A 23,538-nucleotide genomic window follows, 5' to 3' on the forward strand; every position below is an offset into this window, starting at 1 on the left:
TATCGCTGCTTTATTAGTGTAGTTTATGTTTCAGTGACCTTTCACATATTAATTTAGGCACTTATTTACCTCATTGGGAAGACGCTATGATGGTAAAGTGTATGATGACACATGGATTGTAGTATAGTATGTTTTTGCGTGCGTTTAACTATACAATCCCACTCTGAGGTCTTCCTTTCACTTTAAACATTTATAAAATTAACAAATATTTTACATATTTTGATATTGTTTGTGCAACGCTGCACAGTTGATATAACATTTAAGTTATAGAACTTGTTTTCCTAGCTATTATTTTTTGTTCTATACCAACTCGGGTTTTACAAATTTTTTAAAACTTTGTAGAGACAGAGCTTTTGATGAAACTGGCATACGTTTGTGTGATATTTCTGAAAAGTTATACTCTGAATCTCTCCTTGCAAAGAGGCAACATGCACATTTTACCCTCAAACAGTCATTCTCAACCCCTTTTGTATAATTCTTTCCAACTTCTGTTGGATTGGAAAGAATAAATATGGAATGATACTTTGTAGTTTAATGAAAGCCATAAAAAATTATTGTGATAAGATTATCTAAGGAGACAACCATAAGATTAAGAAACATAACAAATTAACTACAAATTAGATGAGCTTTAATAGCCTTACCTCCCTTAAGACTAGGATCAGGGGGTCCAAGACCGATACCACCCCAGGAGTTTCCAGTCCATCCTCTTTCTCGTTTCACTTTTTTCTTCCTTTTCTTGTCCCACTCATCCCTCTGCCTAAGAATTTCTGCACGGATCTCCTCCTGTTGTGCTTTGTCTCGTTTACCAATTGCTTGGATTGTTCCACTTTTCACAATGGGAGCATTCAGTCCAGGCCAAAGTAAACCAGAACGTCCTTCAAGTAAAAACAAAAAATTATTTTACAAAATCACTTGATCAGCTATCAATACCTTAAACTACATTATAGTGTACCTGATGATCAGTTTAAAAATCTGGCGAGCATACAGGAGTAGATTATACAGAGCACCAAAAATTAGGTGTCAGAAATATGAGTGCAAAGCCCCACTTTTCTTTTCTTTTTAAACAGAAATTATGCAAAAAATTGTCATTATAGAATAGGGTATAAATCTGCATGCATGTTAACAAAAACTGACCTATTTTGGACATGTGATGACAGCGAATTCACTAGAAAAGGAGGTGCTATTTGGAATGGTCAGTGGTAAAAGGAAGCAGGGGAGACCAAAGGCCACTTGACTGGATACCATCAAGAATGACACGGGCATGAACATCAAGCAATTGAAAAAAGCCGTGGAAAACGGACTTACACTGGTATAAATGCTGGCACCTAAAAAGTTGGCAGTTATGCTAGTAAGTTATAGTATTCTGTAACTTACGCACACAACTGCAAGACATGCTTCTAACTCGCCCCCCCCCCCCTTTGTAGTTGCATGCTACAGCATTTATGTGCTATGGGGCTCATAATCGAAACTTAAATATATCTAAAAACCCACCCAAGTCGGCACTTGGATGATCTAAAAGACAGGTCGCCCAAGTACCAATAATCAAAATGGGATTTTGGATGTATCCAGGGACATTTTAGGCCTCCGATTCCCGCTGTGCACCCAGAGTTGAAAGGGACGTTTTTGGAGGAGTGGTTAGGGCAGGATGTGGGCCGACCTAGGGCTAGATTCACAAAGCAAACCGATCATTTACCGATCGGTTTGCGACCCCTTTACTATCAAATTTCCCTCTCACCTGATTCACTTACCTCTCCTGCGATCCGCTTTGAATCCATGCATGCAAATGAGGTGAAACACATGTAAAGTAGGCTGGGACGCAATTCACAACACCAAATTTCAGATCCGATTGGGATGACCATCACCTGAAGAAGTGACTGCTGGGGACCAGTCGAAAACGTCTTTCCGACTGGAAGCTCTGCTCTTTGCCCTGCAATCTCTCCCCAAATGCCACCCTGCTTCTTATCTCCTGCTGCTCGCTCTACATGCCGCCCTGCTATGCCTCGATCTTCCCCGAATCTCTCCTGCTGCATCGCCGTTCTCCTGCCCTTCCCCGCCCTGCGAGCCCGTGGTTCGGGTTTAAAGCGGGTTAAAACCACGGGCTCACAGGGCTAAAAACTAACAAAACAAAGTTTTAAGTTTTTTTTTATTTTTAAAAAAAGGTCGCATCTCGGACGAGCATGTGCGTGGATCGCAGAACAGCGATCTGTGCAGGTAGATGGGGCGTTCCTCCGATCACCCCCATCTGCATATTTTTCGTTCCTGAATTCTTCGGACCTGCCTGGATCGGTGAATCTGGGCCCTAGACTTAAGTCGTCCTACAGGGATAATCAAAGGTTTGACGAGACTGCCTAGGCGAAACTTATGTTGTGAGTTAGATGATGTAAAGACAGGTATAAGTGTCCAAAAGGTAAAGTGTCCAGATAACCACAAAAGTAAAGACCCATTCATACTCCTCCTGTGTTAACTGACCCCGCTGCACCCCCCACAAAGTTCAGAATAAAAATGTACATACCTGCCTCATGAACCATAGAGAGGAGGACCCAGGCCCATAAGCCACTCTAACTACTACTACATTCATGGTGGAAAATGCAAGCCCACTGAAAAAACCCTATTGTACTGCCATATAGGTGCCACCTGCAGCCATAAGGACTATTGGGGTTATAGATAAGTGGGTATTGCATGTTTTAGGGGGCTCACCATAACCTATATGGGAGTTCTGGTGATATGTTTATATGGCACTCTTTTTTTTTTTTTTTTTGAATTGTGAAGTTCACAGCAGTGCCCTGCAAGGTGCACCACTGCAAGGTGTACTGCAAGGTGCACCACTGTTGCCATGTCTGGGTGGCCAGTCCATCACAATACTGGCTCCTCCCACGTTCAAAAGATCTTGTTCTGGGCATTTGGGACTTGGAAAAATTTTTAGTGGAGAATATGGTAAAAAGATAGACGTAGTGGTGGTCTGGATGATCAGACAATTTTCAAAAAACAGACTAGTTTAGATGTTCTTTTCAAGAATGGACATTTTACTGGTGTTGACTTTAGTCGACTAGTGCCCTATATCAAAATCGTACTTAGACATTTATTTTGATTATGGTCCTCCATGTTTATAAAATAGTGCCTAAATTCATTTGTGCTTGTAACTTACAAATTAGTGTCAATTACCACCAATTAAAACCACTTTAGATGCCAAATGGCATTAAGTACAAATATTACTACTATCCATTCAGTCATATCTGACACTTGGATACTCTGTAATAGAGAGCTGCACGGGAACGGGGACGACGGGAATCCCGCGGGACCTGCGGGGATCCCATGGGTTCCCCCTTCGGGTCACAGGGATCCCATGGGGTCGCCCCCTAGGGTCATGGGGATCCTGTGGGGACACCCCTCATGGTCTCAGGGATCCCGTGGGGTTCAATACAACTTGAGCCACGAGGCTCATCTTCTTTTCCTACCTGCCCTGCCGCAGCAGCACACATAGCCGACTGGAAGTCTTCTCCGATGTCAGCACTGACGTCGGAGGGAGGGCTCCGTTGGTGTCTCAGCATTGATTAGTGTTTGGTTAATGCCATTAGCCATTGCTTTAAACTGAGAAGAGCACCGGAGCACGGACACCAAGCCCCTGGGTTAAATGCTAGCGGTATTGTTTTATGAGCGAGTGATGCAGGGGGACTTTTTGATAAACTCGGGCAGGAGTGTGCTAGCTACATAAATATATATTAAGATGAATATTATTATTAGAATTTGGCAAATTCAAGAAATAGAGTGAAAATGTGAAGTAGAATACCCATTACTCCAGCGCTCTATGCAGCTCACTGGTTACCAGTCAAAAAGCGATGCATCTTCAAATCTCTGGTCATGACACACAAGAGATTCTAGCAAAAAACCCTAGCTTACATAGCATCCAAGCTACGCCTATACACCCCTAACTGCCCCCTCCTCTCCAAAGCAGAACAAAGACTCAGCATTCCCGCAGGGAGATCCCTCCAAATGAGTACGGCGTACAAAAGATCCTTCAGCCATTTCCTACCTCAGCTATGGAACCGACTACCCACACAGATCAGGTCACTAGACTCACTAATGACCTTCCGCAGAGCAGTAAAGACCTTCCTCTTCCGCCAATCGGGCCATTAAAAACTGCTTCCTCCATATACTTCTCCTAGTACTCTTTGCTATGACCAGTTTGGTCTCTAGAATAAGCTCTGTTATTGTCTACTGTAACCTATTTGTTGTCATAACTAGTCTGTTTTCAAATGATTATGAATGTCTACTTATAATCCGTTCTGAGCTTCTGGGAGAACGGGATAGAACTCAAAATAAATAATTTTATTGTTCATTTGTATGTATTGTTATGTTTGCACAGATAGCACATTTCACCCCTCCTGAAGATGCTGAATTGGCAGAACTCAGGTTTGGGTTGAGGGGAAGCTGCTAAGGTTGAGTTTACTGAATGGAGTACAGGATGCATTTTATCACAATAAGAAGATATCTTGCAGAGCCGCTACTCTCACATTCATTGACACAACAGGTTGAAGCAACATCAGTGCCTGCTCAAATTCAGATAAGTGCCCAGCTTCAACTGTATATTTATATTTTGAATGTAGGGGACAATAGAAGTGTCATGATGGTCCCCTTGACATCTGCTTAACGGCTCGCTTGCAGGAGATCTGTGAACTGAACACTTCAAATTCATATTCATAATCACTAACTGTTTAAAACTGATTCAGACACACTATATAATTTGATAAGGTCAGTCCACGTCAACTGTACAAGTGGTCCCCACCTTACCATGTTCAATTTTAATTAAACTTGGCATGTAGGTACCCTAACTTATGGCACTAAGCCATGCAAAGTTTCAACCCCTAAAACCTGAAATTCATGTACTAAGAGATGCCTAAATAGAGGCCTTAAAAATTTTTGTGCGTCTCATACGAAACAAATGGCCAACTTCAAGGGCCTCTTGTACACAAAGCATTGCTAACATTAGCCTGAAATTTAGTCTACTGGTGCAACATTTTGTACTTAATAAGCTTTTAGAATTTCAAAAGTCTAGGCTAAGTGCTCTTCTAATGCTTCAATGCCAAAGCTGACCAAAAACCCAATTCGCTAATTTTTGGCTTCATCTTTCGGTGCCATAGATTTTTAACAAATTTAAGTGGTGACTTCTTGCTTGGTATACCTGCTCAACTATTGATTACTATTCATCTATGAAAATTTCAAGGCCTGCTCTCATTTATTTGTAAAGATATTGCAAGTCAAACAGAGCAACAAAACTTTTATCCATTTTTGAAGCCTTGTATTTTAGTTTTGACACCAACAATCAATTTGGTTCAAAAAGAATTGGATAGAGCAACTTTTTCTCTACCAGATATCAAATTTTCAGGAGAGTGTTTTTTGTATAGGGAAGAAATGTGCAATTGAATTCTGATAAGTCACAGCAGCATAACTTAGAAATGTCCATTATATCTTATTGATTTTTAAACTTTGATAGTGTAATACAAATGAAAAATCAGAAAAACTGTACAAACACACAAACTATTCAAATCTTTTTATTTAGAGCAATATATTCTAACTTTCCCATCTTGTTTCTTAGGCTTCTGGGAATTGCATACAGACATTTCAAACAATGTTTGTCATATTTATTTACAATTTGCTCAGCAGTTGGCAAGGATAATTTGCAATCTTTAAAATCGGCCTGCTTGTATTTAGGAAAACCTGGTCTACCATGGCCTGTATTGCCATCTCACTATTGGGATGCTCAGTCTTCCCTTTTATGATATCTTTTAAAGATACCTTGTTCTGAACCATGCTCTTTTGAGTAACTGTCAGCCTTCCCCTAGTTTCTAGTTTAAAAGCTGCTCTATCTCCATCTCCTTTTTAAATGTTGACGCTGGGGGGGGCGTGGCTTAACGCGATCGCAAATGGTTGTGTAGTCACGAAGCTCCTCTTCATCTGGGCAATAGAATATAAAAAAATTTATTCCCTTCTAGATAATTTCATTTAAAAATGATTACTAAAGAATCGGAACAAATGATAAAAGAAAATATCTTCTTTTATTGAAGTTAAACTGAAGCCTATGGTAATAGGAGCTGGGAAAACAAAGTGCCGTTTTTTCTTCAACGGTTCATGAGAAGGAGCACTGAGACGGTGAGCATATGAAGGAACAAATGATAGAACTGATTGGGGCAATATAAAAGAAGATTGAGTCCCGTTATGATTTAACATAACCCATAACTCATGAGAGGAAAGCTGTTGTAAGTTGCCATCCCTTATACGAAATTGAAAGAAAACTAAAAGAGAGGAATACCGGTATATGATAAGTGAAGCGCTGTGAATTGATAAAGTCTATTGATTCAAGACTATTAAAGTAAAGTAAACTAAAGGAGAATTACTATATTAAACGTTGCTCTCTAACAAAGCTGCGATTGGGCTTATGTTAGAAGAGCCAGAAGAAAAGATTACAGCACTGAAACGACGGGATATTGGAAACGAGTGACTGACAGAAAATGGCGGTTTGAAGCAGACCGCGCTGAACAAAGAACTTGAAGTAAATTTTCTTTTTTACTAAAACTTGAAAAAGAGGATTGCTGAAGCGACGAGGAATTAACTCAAGGTGAATAAAACCAGCCTAATATTATGCTCGCCATATTTTAAAAAGAGATATACCTTTTTGGTGAAAAAAAAAAAAAAAAACGATCTTGTTGTAATATCAACAGATTAAAGTGACGGTTTGTTATATCCTGCCAGCACTGATTTGGAGCCTAAGGGTTGAAAACTGAAGATATTGGTTTATTAAAAATTTAAATTTAAAAAAAAAACAAAACAAAAAAAAAAACAATGTGAAGCCATTGTTAATTAAATTCCTGATACATGACGGTTTTAAGGTAGTCCTATACAATCAGTTTAAGACCTGGGAGATCATTCTTACTGATTTTGATAAAGGATAACATCTTGTCAAAGGAAAAGGAAAAAGATAAAATATCCTCAATTAAAAAACTGATTCTGGAAAGAAGAATACTATCTATTAAATCAAAGAAGGAAAAGACTGGGAAAAAAAAAAAAAAAAAAGCCTTCCTCTGCAGAATTTATGTGAAATCTTGAAGATAAAAAACTGATTTCTTCTATCATATAGTGTGAAAAAAAAAAAATATCTATTAAAACTTTTCTACAAAAAAAAAAAAAAATCTTTTAAAACTGGTATCCTGAAGGAAAAGATTTAAAAATTTTACAAAGTAAAGCATTGAATATAAATTTATATACAGTATTGTTGGAGGGAAAAAAATCTTATTCAATACTGAAAATTGTGATTGAAACATACAACATGGCAACAACTAGACAAAGTAAAAATGAAACAGGCACGTCAGCAAAAAGACAAAAACAAGATCAAGTAACACCAAGCAAGATCCCACTTCCAGCAGAAGAACAAGACACATTGAGCAAAGCAGAAGTCATGGAAGAACTAAGACAAATCAAACAAATGCTCAAGGAAACTGTAACAAACATGTCGGAAATGAAAGAAGAAATATTAAACATTCATAGACAAATGGAAAGTAATAACAAAAGAACAACTGAATTGGAATCTAGAATGGAGGTCATGGAACATGAAGCAAATAAATGCAAAAATGATAATTTGGAATTGAATAAATTAAAAGATCAACTTGAAGATTACGAGAATAGAGGAAGAAGGAAAAACATAAAACTTTTTGGAATACAAGAAAATCTAGAAGGGAAAAATCCCATAAATTTTCTAGAAAATTTAATTCCAAAAATTTTACAACTAGACTTGAAACAACAACTTGAAATAGAAAGAGCGCACAGGATTCCAATTAAAAATACAGAAAATAAAGGCAGGCCAAGACCAATTATTTTTAAAATGCTTAGATACCAACAAGCGTTGGAAATTTTAAATGCGGCAAAAAAAGACAAAAATCTGAACTATAAAGGATCTAAAATATGGTTCTTACCGGACTTTGCCAAAAATACAGCAAACAAAAGAAAGAGACTATTGGACATGAGACCACAACTAAAAGAAAAAGGCTTTAAATACGGTCTATATTATCCAGCGAAAATGAGAGTGTCATCTGGAGACAAATCCTTATACTTTGAAGATCCAGAAAAACTAAAAGCTTTCCTCTCTAAACCAGAACCTATGATATTCTAAGAAAAGACAATAAAAATTTATAAGAAAGAAGAGTAAGATATAAGAAAAACATTAATAACATACTTAATATAAGTTTAAGATGAAATTTTATGAAGTAATGATAATACTAAAGAAATATAAATTAAAAATTGTTAAATAGATAAAGTTACATTTATGAAATGTTATGAAAATATGATTAAAAATATTAAAGATTAATATAAAAAGAAAGAAGGGAAAACTGATTGAATATTAAATGCCTAGGGGAGAGGAAGATGTTTGGGTTACATTTCCAATGTGTATCCTTAAGCAGCCAATATATTGGGTGGGAAAGGGAGGGAAAAAGAGAGTATCTGCTATAAAGATTAAGGAAATAATAAATAATAGATTAGATACTTTAGGGGTAAAAATGTGTGTCGTAGAAAACATTTTTAAGATTCTAAATATGAAAGAAGAAATGAGAAAGATTATAATGAGAAATATTAAAATGTATAATGTCTTTTAAAATATATTCTATTAATGTCAATGGCCTAAATCACGTAATAAAAAGGAAAAAAGTATTAACATTTTTAAAAAAGCAAAAAGCGGATATTTACTGTCTGCAAGAGACCCATCTTAGTAAAAAGGAATCACAGAAACTATCAGGTGGGTGGGTAAAAGATTGTTTCTTTGCTCCAGCAGAGGGTAAAAAAGCAGGGGTAGCAATTCTTATAAATAAAAAATGTATGGCCAATATTAAGATAAAAAATTCAGATCCACATGGAAGATGGATACAAATTGATATAAGTATGGGAAATGATGCCCTGACGTTGTTCAATGTATATGCCCCTAATTCGAATCAATCAGAATTCTTTAAAAAAATACAGAATATGATATTACCACTGGCTACTTCTAACTTAGTGGTGGCTGGAGATTTTAATGCTGTAATGGATCCAATACTGGATAAAAAACCAAGTAAAAATATAAAATCTTTAGGTTTAGATAATTTGGTTCAATCATGTGATTTGAAAGATATATGGCGTATTCTCCATTTTAATGATCAGGAATTTTCATTTTGTTCACAGGTTCATAAATCATTTTCAAGAATAGATTATATTTTTGTTTCAACAAATAAAGTACAACAGGTGATTAAAGCTTCCATAGATCCTATTATTATTTCGGATCATGCGGGAATATGGATAGAAATACAATTAGATCAAAAAGAGAATGATAGACCTCTTTGGAGATTTGATAATGCATTGCTTGTGGATAACAAATTTTTGGAAAAATTTAAAACACAAATTAATGATTTCTTTCAAATAAATTTAGTAGAAGATACATCTATAGAGAATGTATGGGATGCATTTAAAGCAACTATGAGGGGTAATATTATATCATATTCAGCTTTTATTAGGAAACAGATTAAAAAACAATATTTAGAATTAGAAAAAGAAATAAAAATATTAGAAGCTAAATTGATAAATAAATGGGAATATGAAATTTTGCAAGCTCTTTTGAAAGCAAAAGGTAAATATAATGAATTAACTTCAAAAATGATAAGAAAAGATTTGTTTTCCAAGCAAACAGTGTATTATGGAAATTCTAATAAGGCGGGAAGATTACTGGCAAATTATCTTAAAGCAAAAAAAAGAAGAACTAATATTAATGGAATAAAAGATGATAATGGTATAATAACAAATCAAACAAATATAATACTAAAACAATTTTTAAAATTTTATAAGGACCTGTATTCTTCCGAGCATTATTTGGAGAGACAAAAAGATGGGAAAAATTTTTTAGATTCAATTAATGGACCTAAGGTTCCTGATCATATAAAACGGAGTTTAGATGAACCTATATCATTAAAAGAATTAGAAACAGCATTGAGATCTCTTAGAGTTGGATCCGCTCCAGGTGGTGATGGTTATACAGTAGAATTTTATAAAACATTCCAAAATATCCTTTCCCCATATTTACTAAATTTATATCAGACACAACTTATAAAAGGTAATATTAAAGGTACTATGGCTGAATCAATAATAATAGTTTTGCCTAAGCCAAATAAAGATCCTAATCTGGTTTCGAACTACAGGCCGATATCTTTGATAAATGTTGATAATAAAATTTTGGCGAAAATTTTGGCTTTAAGGTTAGCCAAAGCTCTCCCACATATTATAGATATGCATCAAACGGGTTTCGTTGCTAAAAGACATTCCTCTAATAACTCTAGATTATTGTTTCACATGTTAAACTTATCAAAAAAAATGGATGAACCGGCTTTTACAGTTTCATTAGATGCTGAAAAAGCATTTGATAGGGTAGAATGGAATTTTATATATCAGGCTTTAGAATGGTTTGGTATAGGTTCTGGATTTATACAAATGGTAAAAACATTGTATAGCTTCCCAATTGCAAGACTAAATATTAATAATAAAATATCTGATGGTTTTCAATTGCAAAGGGGAGTTAGACAAGGCTGTCCTTTATCTCCTTTGTTATTTGATGTTGTATTAGAACCCTTAATATTATCAATAAAACAAACAAAGGAGATACAAGGTATTCCATATTCAGATATGGAATATAAAATTTCGGCTTATGCTGATGATATTTTGCTTTATTTGAGAAATCCAGAATCAACCTTATCTTCTTTATTGGAATTAATTGATAAGTTTGGTAAATTTTCAGGTTATAAAATTAATTGGAACAAATCTGAAATTATACCCTTGAATGTTTATTGTGTAAAAGGATTATTTGATACTTTTCCATTTATATGGAAAGAAGAAGGATTTAAATATCTAGGCATTCAAGTTAAAAATACAATTGAAGATACTGTAAAAGAAAATGAAAAATATGTATTAAAAAAAATTACGGAGTTATGTGAGCAATGGAACCCACTACATATTTCTTGGTGGGGAAGAGTTCAAACTATTAAAATGATGATGTTGCCTGTAGTTTGCTACCAAATGAGTATGATACCTATTTATTTTCAGGGGTCCTTTTATAAAAAGCTTAATAGAATTTTAACAAAATTTCTTTGGCTTGGTAAAACACCCAGAATAGCTTTAGTAACTTTACAAAAATCAATTAAGGAGGGAGGGGTAAATTTTCCAAATTTCTATAGGTACCATCAAGCCTATATTCTACGTCAGGGTATGTATTGGATCCTCCCAGAACTTATAGATAATGCACCAGATTGGTTATATTTGGAATGGCGCCTTATGTTTCCCCTAAATTTAGTTCATTTGCCAAGTATTAATATACCCAGAAGATACAGAGAAAATAAAATAATAATGGATACTTGGAAAACTTTGAGATTTATAGATAAATTAACACCTATCCCAATATACAAATCAACTAATCAATCTGTATGGATAAACTCCAAGATCAAAATTGGCGGAGCTCAAATCCTTTGGAAGAACTGGATTATTGCAGGCATTAGATCTCTAGACGATGTTATTTCAGAAGGTAAACTGCTGGATTTTTCACAATTGCAACATAGATTTGGTCTTAATAAAACACAAAGTTTTAAATGGTTGCAATTGAAGCAGGCCATTCAGGTAGGGTTCCCTGAATGGAAAACATTGAACAGTCAATATAGTTTAAAGTTCTTATGCTTTAAAGCAGACTTCCTAGGACACCAAGCCGCATTGTGGTATAAATTAATATCTGGATATTTAAATAAAAAACCAAAAAATGGTCTGAGAGACATTTGGAGCATTGAGATTGGACATCAGATTGATGCATCTCAATGGCCACTAATTTGGTCTTGGAGAATGGGATGTACAGTATCAGCATCTATGAGGCAGACTTGGTTCTTTTTATTGCATAGAGCTTTTTGGACCCCTACACGTTTGCAAAAATTAGACAGTTCTAAGTCAAATAAATGCTGGCACTGTAATATAAAACCAGGGACATTAGATCATTTATTATATCATTGTCCCTATATTAAAACTTTTTGGAATTCAATTTGGCCACAAATTAACAAATTAATGGAAAATCATATTGCAATATCATATGATACAATTTTATTTGGAATGATGATGAGAAAAAAAAGTCAAATTTCACCAGAAAATAATAAGCTTTTATTAATTATGACAGGGGTTGCCATTCAACATATAACTAACAACTGGAAAAATTACAACAACCTAAATTACACATTTTGGTGGAACACAATATGTCATATTTTTAAAATGGAAAGAACAATAGCAATACAAAGGGGGACATATACAAAATTTATAAAAATATGGGGGCCATTGACAAAATACTGTAATGAATAAATAATAGAATACTTTTTCTTCTTTTCTTCTTTTAGAGATTTTTTTTTTTATGACACACATATAGGGGGGGTAAGGAAAACAATTTATATATAATAAATTATAATATATGATACAAAATGTAACATATGAATAAAAAATAATAGAAGGGTGGGGGGAGGGAAAAGGGATAAAATTTATCTAGAATATATTGTATTAGATATAAACATGTTATTGAATAATTATCAATTGTATTCTAATATGTTGTATACTTTTTATAAAATTTGAAAATTAAAAATATTATATTAAAGCAATAAAAGGGTGGGGGGAGGGTGAGGGGGAAAATCAAATTTAGACATATATTGTGTTAGATATAAAAGTGTTACCATGCATTTATCAATTGTATTCTATTATTATGTACACTTTTTGTAAAATTTGAAAATAAAAATATAATGGAAAAAAAATGTTGACGCTGGCAGCCTGGTTCCACCCTGGTTAAGGTGGAGCCCATATTTGGGGAATAGGATCCCCTTTCCACAGTATATTGCCCAGTTCCTAACTAATCTTAAAACCTGTACCATCGCCTCATCCATGCATTGAGACTCCAGAGCTCTGCCTGCCTCTTAGGTCCTGTGCGTGGAACAGGGAGCACTTCTGAAAGTGCTACCATGGAGGTTCTGGAGGTCTAAATTTGGCTTCCAGAACCTCCCTACCACATTTCCATATGGTACCAAGACAGTAGGCTCCCTCCCCAGGATTGTCTAAAATCTTATCTAGGTGATGAGCAAGGTCCACCACCTTCACACGCCAGGCAGGCAAGTGACCAAGTGATCTTCACATCCACCAGCCACCCAGCTATCTATATGCCTAATAATCAAACGTCCCACTATAACGGCTGTCTTAACCCTTCCTTCCTGGGCAGAAGCCCCTGGAGACACATCCTCACTGTGAGAAAGACATTGCATCCCCTGGTAGGCAGGTCCTGGCTACAGGATTGCCTCCTACTTCACCAGGGTGATGCTCTCCTTTAAGAAGACCTCCCTCCTCCGAGCAGCACAGAAGCTGCCAGACTAGAGGTGGGACTTTCTACAACATTCCTGTAGGTCAGTGGTCTCAAACATGCGGCCCGGGGGCCACATGCGGCTCGCCAGGTACTATTTTGAGGCCCTCGGTATGTTTATCATAATCAGAAAAGTAAAATAAAACAGTTTCTTGATCATGTGTCTTTTTAGCTATAAATGACAATATTATTATTAAGACTTAGCCAAAAGGAAAGATTTATAACCTATAAAGAGTTTTACCTCATGCAAAATTGTCATTTCTTTAATAAGACATTATTTTTTTCTGAGGCCCTCTAAGTACTGACAAATCCAAAATGTGGCCCTGCAAAGGGTTTGAGTTTGAGACCACTGCTGTAGGTGTTCTCTATCAACTTCTGTCTCCCTCAGCAACTCCAAGTCTGCTATTCTAGCTTCAAGAGATCGGACCCATTCCCTGAATGCTAGGCGCTCTTTACACCGAGCACACTCCAATTCAACATGGATTACTCCACGGAAAGAGTGAACTTTTTGAACATCACAGTTTCTGACAATAATGGCTACATATAAACATCTTTATTACTCCTTGGGGAATTCTGTGCAAAATTTTTGAAAATTATGCAAAATTTGGCTCCATTTATTTGTAGCATTTTTGTAATGAATTTCCTTATCCCAAGGCCCAAAATATTCTATTTCCAATCACTTTTCTCTGCAACCCCCCCCCCCCTTCATTGTATGCCTAGAGCTAGACTCCGCCCTCCCCTACAAAAATCGTACAAAAGGAGGAGAAAGAGGATGAACTGAACCGCTTGCATATCGGGTCACTTCCTCCTCCCCTGTCAGCTTAGACTTGATCTCTTATGTGAACCACGAAACCCCTGTCACGTGATCTTTGTGGGGGAGGGGGAAAAAGACTCTCTCATAATTTAGCATTTAATACTCTTCACTGTAAATATTTGAAACAGACTTCATAAACTTCAAATCCGATGCATTCAGCAACTACTTAAAATTACTTAGCTTTTGTCGTACCGGAGACAAGTGAAGAGTATTTAAATGCTAAATTATGAAAGAGTATTTAAAAATTTAAAAGTAGAAGGGGATCAGTGATGAAATGGGTATGCAAATCCCTAGCGATTATGAAAGTTTGAATCACAATGAATGGCTTCGCTGAGATTCCAGAATAGATTTAAAATTTGCTATTGAAAACTCTTATGCGAGTTGAGTGATGATTGCATGATATAATTGTCATCGTTATAAAATTTGTGTTTAGAGCATACACACTCACATCAATTTCCTTCAACACTCTCTCTTACACTAGATCACCTCCCCTCAATATTCTCTCCTTTAGCCCATACTCACCTTACAAAACACACACATAGGGCCCAATTCTGTATAGGATACCGGTATAGGCGGCCGCCGATCATGTGTCAATCACGCACGGTGTCCTATGCAGAATTGGGCCTATACTCCCGGAGATATGCCTGAAATGTAGGCCATCTACGGAGACACATACCAACACTCAAACCCGCCAAAGGCCACTTCTGGGTGAAGCCACACCTATTCTCACCTTGGACATGCTTAAGCATTATTACGCACCTCTGTAAATATGCTCTGGAGGCCTAAAATACCTGCCTCAGGTTGTTGTTTTTTTTTTTTTAAATGCATCCCGATTGGTTGCCCAATGGTGGTAGGACGTCTACTGCCGTCTCCCATCCAGATGCACCTCTTTGAGAATGAGTCCCATATTGCGCTAATTCCTTCAGTTCTTCTACAGCCCCAGGTCATAAACATATGTCAAGATCTTCTCTCTAGTCCTCGCCTCCTCTAGCTCATCTCTGCTCTGTTTATACTAACCCTTTACTTTCTGGAAGAGCATCTTCAGCTTCTCTTCCCCCACATTTTCTCTCGCTGCGCAATTGATGGAAAATACAGCTCTCCCTGATTTAAACCCAGCTACTACCATGGTCTTCCTGCATCATACAACTTTTGAAGTGTGCAGTCAACATGAAGAACAGCACAGGGTTTTGAAGACAAAGTATTACAAGAACAGCACAGGGCTTCAATACTGAGCTGATCACATGCTGGAAGAATCACGCTGCAGGGAAACAGCAACAGCAGCTGCACCTAAACCACAACTCCAATCAGTAGTGTAGCGAGGGCGAGTGGTGCCCCCCACCTTCTTCTCCACCCCCACCCCCCGTCCCTTGAACCTCTTTAATTTTCACGGCACAAGCAGCTTCACGAACTTCCTGTCTGCATCGTTTTGGCTCTTCCTCTTATGTCACTTCCTATGCGCAGAACCTGGAAGAAGTCAAGTCACTTATCATTTTGGGAACAATGTGTACTGGTTTCCCATGATGGGGCCTATAGCCCAGTTTTGAATCAGCTGGGATGATGCTATACTGACAATTTCAGAGAGCCAACACCGTCACGGGCAGCAGGTTGGTGATGCTGCTCGCATGGCGAAAATTAAAGAGGTACAAGGGAAGGGACGCATATGCACGGTGGGGGAGTCAGAGATGACGGGTGCCAGCACCAACAACAAGATGGCGTCTAGGGCGGACTGCCCGCCCTTACTACGCCACTGGCTCCGCTTCCTCAGCTTAAAGTAAATATTGCACAGGAAGAATTAGTCTATGCCCTGTAGAAATTCTGTGCAAATTCTCCAATGCATCGTTGCACTGAATTCCCTTAGGAATATATTTTTAGCAATTCTAATTTTGTTCAATATGAGAAAGCAAATCCTAACTCTCAAGCAAATCTAAGAACTGCGTTGTTAGTCCAATTACCTTTTATTCTCAGTTTACAATAATAACAGCATGGTAAGAAATTAAGTGCAATGTTTGTTCAGTGAAATGCTTTGTGTACAGTAGTCTCAGTTAACTGGGACTCTCACCCAATGGTGGTGGGGAGGGGAGGACGGGGGGGGGAGTGTCTCCTGAAGCGGCAGCGGTCCTGACATGAAAACTCTCCTCCCTGCCTCAAGCCCCGAAGAAGTGGCAGCAGTCCTGAGCCGCGAACACCACCTCCCTCCTGAGCTGGAGCACCAGCACGGCAGTGTCCTGAGCCACAAATCATCTCTTAAGCCCCCAAAGTAGCTATGAACCCCCTTCCTTCCCGCCCCAAAGCACCAGCACAGCACAGCAGCAGTTCTAAGCTGCAAAGCCCTACTCCCTACCTCTCTCAAGCTCCTTAGTGGCAGAAGCAGGCGGTGGTCCTGAGCCACAAACTCCCTCTTTCTCTTCCTTACCCAAAGCGCAGCGGTCAGCAGGAGGCAGTCTCAAAACAGGCTGTCAGGGCTGGCCGCGAACAGCCTGTTTTGAGGCTGCCTCCTGCTGACCGTTGGGTAAAGAAGAGAGGGAGGGAGAGAGCGAGGGGGTTCATGGTTCAGGACCGCCGCCGACTTCTGCCACTAAGGGGCTTGTGGGAGGGAGGGATGAGGGCTTTGCAGCTCAGGACTGCTGGTGCTTTGGGGCAGAGGGGAGAATTCAGACTGTGTCAGACAAGATTTCTAACACACTCTTAATTAACCAGAGTTATCTGGTATCCATCAATCCCCTTGGGTGCCATATAATAGCATATATGTACTATTAGTCAGTTGAAGAGAGAACATAATACAGTAGACTCAGTTAACCAGAACCTAAGGGAATTGATAAGATAATAATAATAATAATAACTTTATTCTTGTATACCGCAATACCATGGAAGTTCTATGCGGTTAACAAATGAAGAGACTGTACATTTACAGCGAAGTTACAATTTCATTAATGTTACATTTACAATTTTAGACGATACATATTCGGTCAAGTTACCTTTACATTCTAGACAATAAATATACGGTGAAGTTATTTTGGCAGCTAGGTTATATGTTCGGAGTAGTTACATTTGCTATAAGCTCGATACAGCGGCGTTATAGATGTCGGTGTTACATGAGGCGGTAAGGGTCTAGGGGAGAGAGGTCAGAAGAGGAGGGAGGAGGGAGGAGGAGGGAGGATAAATTAGAGGAATTTGTCAAAAAGGTAGGTTTTAGTTAACTTCCTGAATGTTTGATAGTGGGGGGAATTGGAGATGAGAGTAGAGAGGCATTTGCTCCATTTGCCCGCTTGAAATGCTAGTGATCGGTCAAGGAATTTTTTTGTAGAGGCAGCCCTTCAGGGAGGGGAAGGAGAACAGATAGGTATTTCGAGAACGAGAGGGGCCAGTAATTTCAAGGTGCTCAGATAGGTAGATTGGTGAAGAGCCTGCTAAGATGCCGGATAAATGTATTTTCTGGTTGCTTGAGAGTTACTATTCAAAATAGGCCTAACTAATACTATACCCCATACTATGCCATACCATAAATTGTTCCAGACAAACTACCGTACATGTGGTAGACAAAGCGTGGGTGTACTCGGGTGTGGTGTGCCAAGTTTACCCTTAAATTTCTGCTAGAAATTGATTTTCATTTTTATTTAAAGTATTACAGCATTTCTTTGATTTTGGTTTTGCTGGTTGCTTGAATTGTGTTTAGCTCTTCCTATTTACCTTCACCAATAACCTGTCCTCTGTTAAGATCCCTTTTAAATTTCTTCTTGGACCTCTTGCCTCTTCCTTTCCTTTTTCCAGAACCAGTCTCAGCCAGAACTCCCCTCCACAGCTCGTCTGCTGTCACTGTAACAACAAATGGAATGGGTAAACTAATGTGTTCCATCGCTTAGGGTTCTCTAAGCAAGATCCTATAAGCTTGAAAGTCATAGCTTTAAGTTAAATTGCAAAGCCCATATTTTGTCATGCTGTTCTAACAAAAAAAAAATATTCAACTGGTTCAATGGGATTGAAGGATGAGTCAAAATATCCACAGGTTTTTAGTATAATTGTTTAACACAACAGCAAAGTAACAACTCTAAGAAAACAAATATGTCACCACAAGAATGTACAATACATCTTATCATAATGCTTTTCAACAATACATTCGCAAAACCTGTTCCACCAACCCACCCCCTTACTGTCCAAGTGAGAATTAGAAAAGAGACCGTGCAGACAGCCTTGTGTCTTATGACTCCCTGCAATTAGCATCATAACCAATTATCTAAACAACCTTCCATTCCATCCTTCTCGTCTACCCCAATAAATATAAATAAAAGCACTCAGGAGGGAAATTCAAGAAATTGTTAGTATAGCATCATCCCAGCTGATTCAAAACTGGGCTACAGGCCCCATCATGGGAAGCCAGTACACATTGTTCCCAAACTGATAAGTGACTTGACTTCTTCCTATTCAGAGTAAGACTAGCTTCGTGGGGCTCCAACATCAATAAGACTATTATTATGTCAACTAGTGTTTAAGCCCGTTAGATTAACGGGTGCTAGATGACCACCTCTCCTGCTTTTGAACCTGGGCAGGGGCAGAGGCAGAGCTGGGACGGGAGGGAGTGACGGTGGGAGAGCAATTTCAAAGCCTCGGCAACGGCGGCTCCTTGACCAATCCGCGCTTACAACGGCCCCACACTCGCGGTCTGGCTGGCTCCCCCACCAAAGCCCTTCGCAGCGGCAGCCCTTCCTGCATCCGTCCCCGCGTCCCAAGCCTCTCCGAAGGCCAGCTCCCACGAAAATGGTACCCCTCTGTCCAAAGCCGCTGCGGCAGCCTCCCTCAAGACACATTTAAAATCTGACATATTGTAATCACAAAACAGAAAATAAAATTATTTTTCTTACCTTTTGTTGTCTGGTCATTATTCATACCATGTAGGGGTCCCAGGCTATGGTTGGCTTTTGATAACTCGCTTGCCAGGGCCCCTTCTTTCTTCTTCCCTCCCTCCATCCCTGCAGCTGAAGACAGGCACCTCCCCCCAGTGGTCTGAGACAGGAGGGAGCAGTTAGGAGAGGGTCTGAGGGCAAAGAGGGGCTCAACAGCGCACAACCACCTTTCCTTCCCTCCCTCCATCAGGTGCAGTGAATCCACCAATGTTAAAAGGAGCCGCGTCGAAATCGGAGGCTTGCCACTGCCGTAGCACGTTCCCCTCTACCTTGGTCCTGCCCCTTCTCTGACACATGGGACCGCGGCAGAGGGAACATGTTACGGTGGCGGCAGGGCTCCAATTTCAAAGCAGCTCCTTTTAGCGGAGCTGAACTGTACCTGATGGAGGAAGGGAAGGAACGGTGGGGCAAATTTCGGCAACGGCAGAAATTGTTTGGCGGGCTAAGCACCGTGAAACTTTGTTTCTTTAGGCAGCCCCGGGGGGGGGTGGGGAGTCGTTGACGTGCAGGCCGCTGTGAACAGGAGCGGCGGCAGGACCATGAGGCGGGAGTGAGCAGTTCGGCTTCCCCTATCTGGGGAAACCGGGGAAATCGCCGTGCCAAACTCAGCTGCGCGTCGGGAGTGAGTTGTTCGACTTCCCCTATCTGGGGAAACCGCCGTGCCGAACTCAGCTGCGCGTGGGGCCGTAGTAAGCGCGGGGCATGCTGCACTCTTGGCGGCCACGGACCTACGAATCATGGAAGCACGCCGATAAGACTGCGCATGCGCCGCCTACGGTTTTATTATATAGATACCAGTGGAAGCCACTTCTACTCGAGTCCAAGACTGGAGTATGACCTTAAGACCAACTATATCTAGCTTTCTGGAGATATTGGTGGCCCCTACTTCCTGCATCCCAAACCCAACTGAATACCCAACTAGAGAATTACACAGGGGCAAATTTGTCCACATCCCTTTGGGATCTCTCTAATCCCTGTCCCATCCCCGCAAACTCTGACCCTGTCTCATTCCTGCAAGCTCTGTCTTCATCTGCACAAGCCTCGAACACTTTAAAATCATAAGTGTGCAAGGCTTGTGCTATTAAGGCACAGCTTGTAGGAATGGGACAGGGACAGAGAAAGAACTCAGGAACAGGATGGGGATATTAAAATCCCGCATGGAAAGGGACAATTTGTCTCAAGGGGAAAACATTATGAACCAACCTAATGTCACATTCTTGGCTTCCCTACATTTTAAAACAATGGGCTGATGGTGTACCCCCAGAAAGATACATCTGCTTCTGAATAAAATACATTCTGAAAAAGCAACAGGGCAGCTAATCTGCAAAATCAGATGGGAAAGTCATTTCAACAGATATTTAGAAACTACACTTAAAATAAACAATAGCCAGACAGCCATGTTTCGCCACTTCCAGGGGCTGCATCAGGGGCTATAAGAACCACATGATGTAAGAATACAATGTCACCTAAGTGATAGATTCAAACTTCTGTTAGCAGCAGAGGCATGTAGTCCCTTGTTACAATGATTAAAAGGGACAGCATGCTGTTTCTGCTACTACTACATAGAAGCTTGAATCTATAAACCTCGACTCAGCCCCCAGAAAGGGCAAAATATGAGAAAGGGAGCCGGAGGAACATCCCTCCTCTCCCCACCGGAGTAGGACACCACATAGCCTTGAGTTGAGGCCCCGCCCACCATCTTCAGACCTCCTCAACAGCCCTTTAAAAGGGCCACATGACAGGTTGGCCTGTATTGCTGGCGGGCCCCGCTGAAAGGCCACTCCAAAAGGCCCTTTGTGTGGCCTAAGAGGACAGTGAATAAAAGAAAACAGACATAAGATGCCAATTCAAAACCTTACTCTTACTGCAATAGTGAGTACTAGAGATGATTGAAGTACAGTATTCTGTTTTAAAAGATTGTAATCTTGTAGTTAAGAGCTTACTAGAACAGTTACTAGAAGCATGCTAATTTAAAAGCCTTAACCTAAAGCTTCAATGTCTGATTGAGATGTTATTGTACTGCAGTTCATGCTAGAGATGTCAGAATTATGCTCACTTAAAGCCTTTAACCCTATAGTTATAACCCAAATAAAAAGATTTAAGATGAACTGGACACAGTCATTGTGCTACATCATATAGTCGGTCCTACTTTAATTAATAGGCATAATCTTAATTAAAGTAGGACCGACTATATGATATAGCATACTGACTTAAAAACAAACAGCACCCATTTGAATCAAGAAACTCAGCTAGAACCGATACCATCAGGACTGGATACACTAGGGGTCCCAGATGTATTTGTAGGAAATAGAAGACAAAACCCATAATACCCCACTAATACAAGAGCAGAGATTGTAAGAACGTAAAGCAAATTGTATTTACTGCAGAATCATTACCAGAAGACGACTAGGTACTAACAGAGTGCATGTATATGAATGCATGCTCAGTCTGCAACAAGACCTTAATAATAAAAGGCCTGATAACAAATAACCAAATAGAGATAATATGTACAGTAGAGACGTAGATACAGGACGATGACTCCCCAGTACTAGCTGATCTTTGCCTGCCCAGGTACAAAATAATCCAATCCACCCGGAAAAAACAGAAGAGGAGGGGGGGCCTCCTTCTAATGTACAAATCATTATATTTTCTTTACAAAAACTACTAAACGTTTCACAATGGAAACAAGTCAAAACTGATCACACAATCAAATATGAATAAGGACTTGTGATAACGATTATCAAATAAAACTGAAGCTGTGCTCTCAGATGCTTGCACCAATGAATCACTAAAGAATTCTATATGGTTTTAGCAGGGGGTGGTATCTTTCATCGAGCACTGCCTGTTTTTGGTATAAGAGTAAATATACTTATAGTGCCAATATCTTTTCAATTCGTGAGGTATGTAGTGCAAAACCAAACAAAAAGAAATAAATAATTCAATGACGCCATTTTTGATTCAAAGTAGAATCTAGCTGCACAAAATGCCACAAACCCCTGATGAAGCCTCAATAAGGTGAAACGAGGCTCCCGTTGGGCTATCTTTGGTGTCAGCAGTTAATGACCGGCGCATGAACAGCATTAAGATAAGTGCTGGTTTTTGCTGTAACTTCATTGAATTATTTATTTCTTTTTGTTTGGTTTTGCACTACATACCTCACGAATTGAAAAGATATTGGCACTATAAGTATATTTATTCTTTACAAAAACTAGACAGCTGCAATGACCATCGACTGGAATACATAGTCTGCAACCTAAAAATCCAAGCAGGAGGGGAAACCAAAAAACTGCTATTACTATATAGCATAGATGTCCCTACTTACTGACCACCTGAAGGCAAAAAAGCTAAAAGCTAAGTACCTTGTTAAAAAATGGTTGTTGACAAAATGCTTAAAAATAACTTTAAAAACAATTCAACTAAGATAGTTAGTAAAGTTGGACCCAGTGAAGATACAGTGCGTGAAGCAGGATACAGTGAAATGTTTTGAGTATCGTGGTGGCACTTCTGAGGGTGGGTGAATATTGAAGAAATTTTTGACAAGTGTAAGTCTATAGAAAGGGGTGTGGAGGCGACATCCGTTTCACATTTACTTGCACAAAAGCGATTACATAAAGATATAGTGCTAATCTTCAAATTAATATATAGACCACCAGGTACCTGGAACATGGTAGAAGATAAAATCAATAACCTGATCTCTCACTACACTGATAACAACCCTAATCTGGGAGTCATAGGAGGAGACCTAAACCTTCATTTAGAAGTACAAAATCATCCAAAAATGTGCACCTTCCAAAGCTTAATGGAACAGCTAGAACTCGCCACTTCCCCACAAGTCCCTACTCACAAAGGTGGACACAATCTAGAGTTAATCTCACACTCAACAAATAGACCAAACCACAAGCTGATTGACCATGTACAGTGGGAGCCATTATCTGGGCAGACCATCATCTCCTGAACTTCTGTCTAAAATACCCAGAACAATGGCACACAATGAAAGAAACAAAATATATTTTTAAAAAACGTAGTAAAATTCCCACAGAGGAATTCTGGAAGGAAATTACTGAAAAACTAGAGCCAATGAACTAAGACATAGATGAAGGCATTATAGCCTGGCAAACATGGTTCTAGATACAATTGCACTATTAAAAACAAGAAAATTGAATCATCAAAATAACCCATGGTTCACAGAACAGAGGTAAGGAGAGCAGAAATGATCTGGAGAAAAGAACAAAAAGCTAGAACACTACATTAACTGGAGAAAGGAAATAAACTAATACAAACTTGCAGTAACCGAAGCAAAAAAAAAAAAATCAATCATACTAAGATAACCTGATTGCCCAAACTAAAAACTCCACCACATGTCTCTTTAGCATCTACTCACTGATCTCCACCAAAGA

At 39.0% G+C, this 23,538-nt stretch overlaps 1 protein-coding gene across 2 annotated transcripts in view; it reads right to left on the reverse strand.

Moving 5' to 3' along the window:
- MRPS5 (mitochondrial ribosomal protein S5) overlaps positions 1-23,538 on the reverse strand; it is a 74,392-nt gene that overhangs the window by 39,443 nt on the left and 11,411 nt on the right. For both annotated transcript variants that reach the window (XM_033936850.1, XM_033936848.1), the window contains exons 3-4: positions 17,931-18,056; positions 642-875 (exon numbers count right to left, since the gene is read on the reverse strand). In XM_033936850.1, the coding sequence (XP_033792741.1) occupies positions 642-875; positions 17,931-18,056 (360 nt within the window). The remainder of the gene's footprint in view (positions 1-641; positions 876-17,930; positions 18,057-23,538) is intronic.

Source organism: Geotrypetes seraphini, chromosome 3, assembly GCF_902459505.1.
Source record: "Geotrypetes seraphini chromosome 3, aGeoSer1.1, whole genome shotgun sequence".
Lineage (NCBI taxonomy): Eukaryota > Metazoa > Chordata > Amphibia > Gymnophiona > Dermophiidae > Geotrypetes > Geotrypetes seraphini.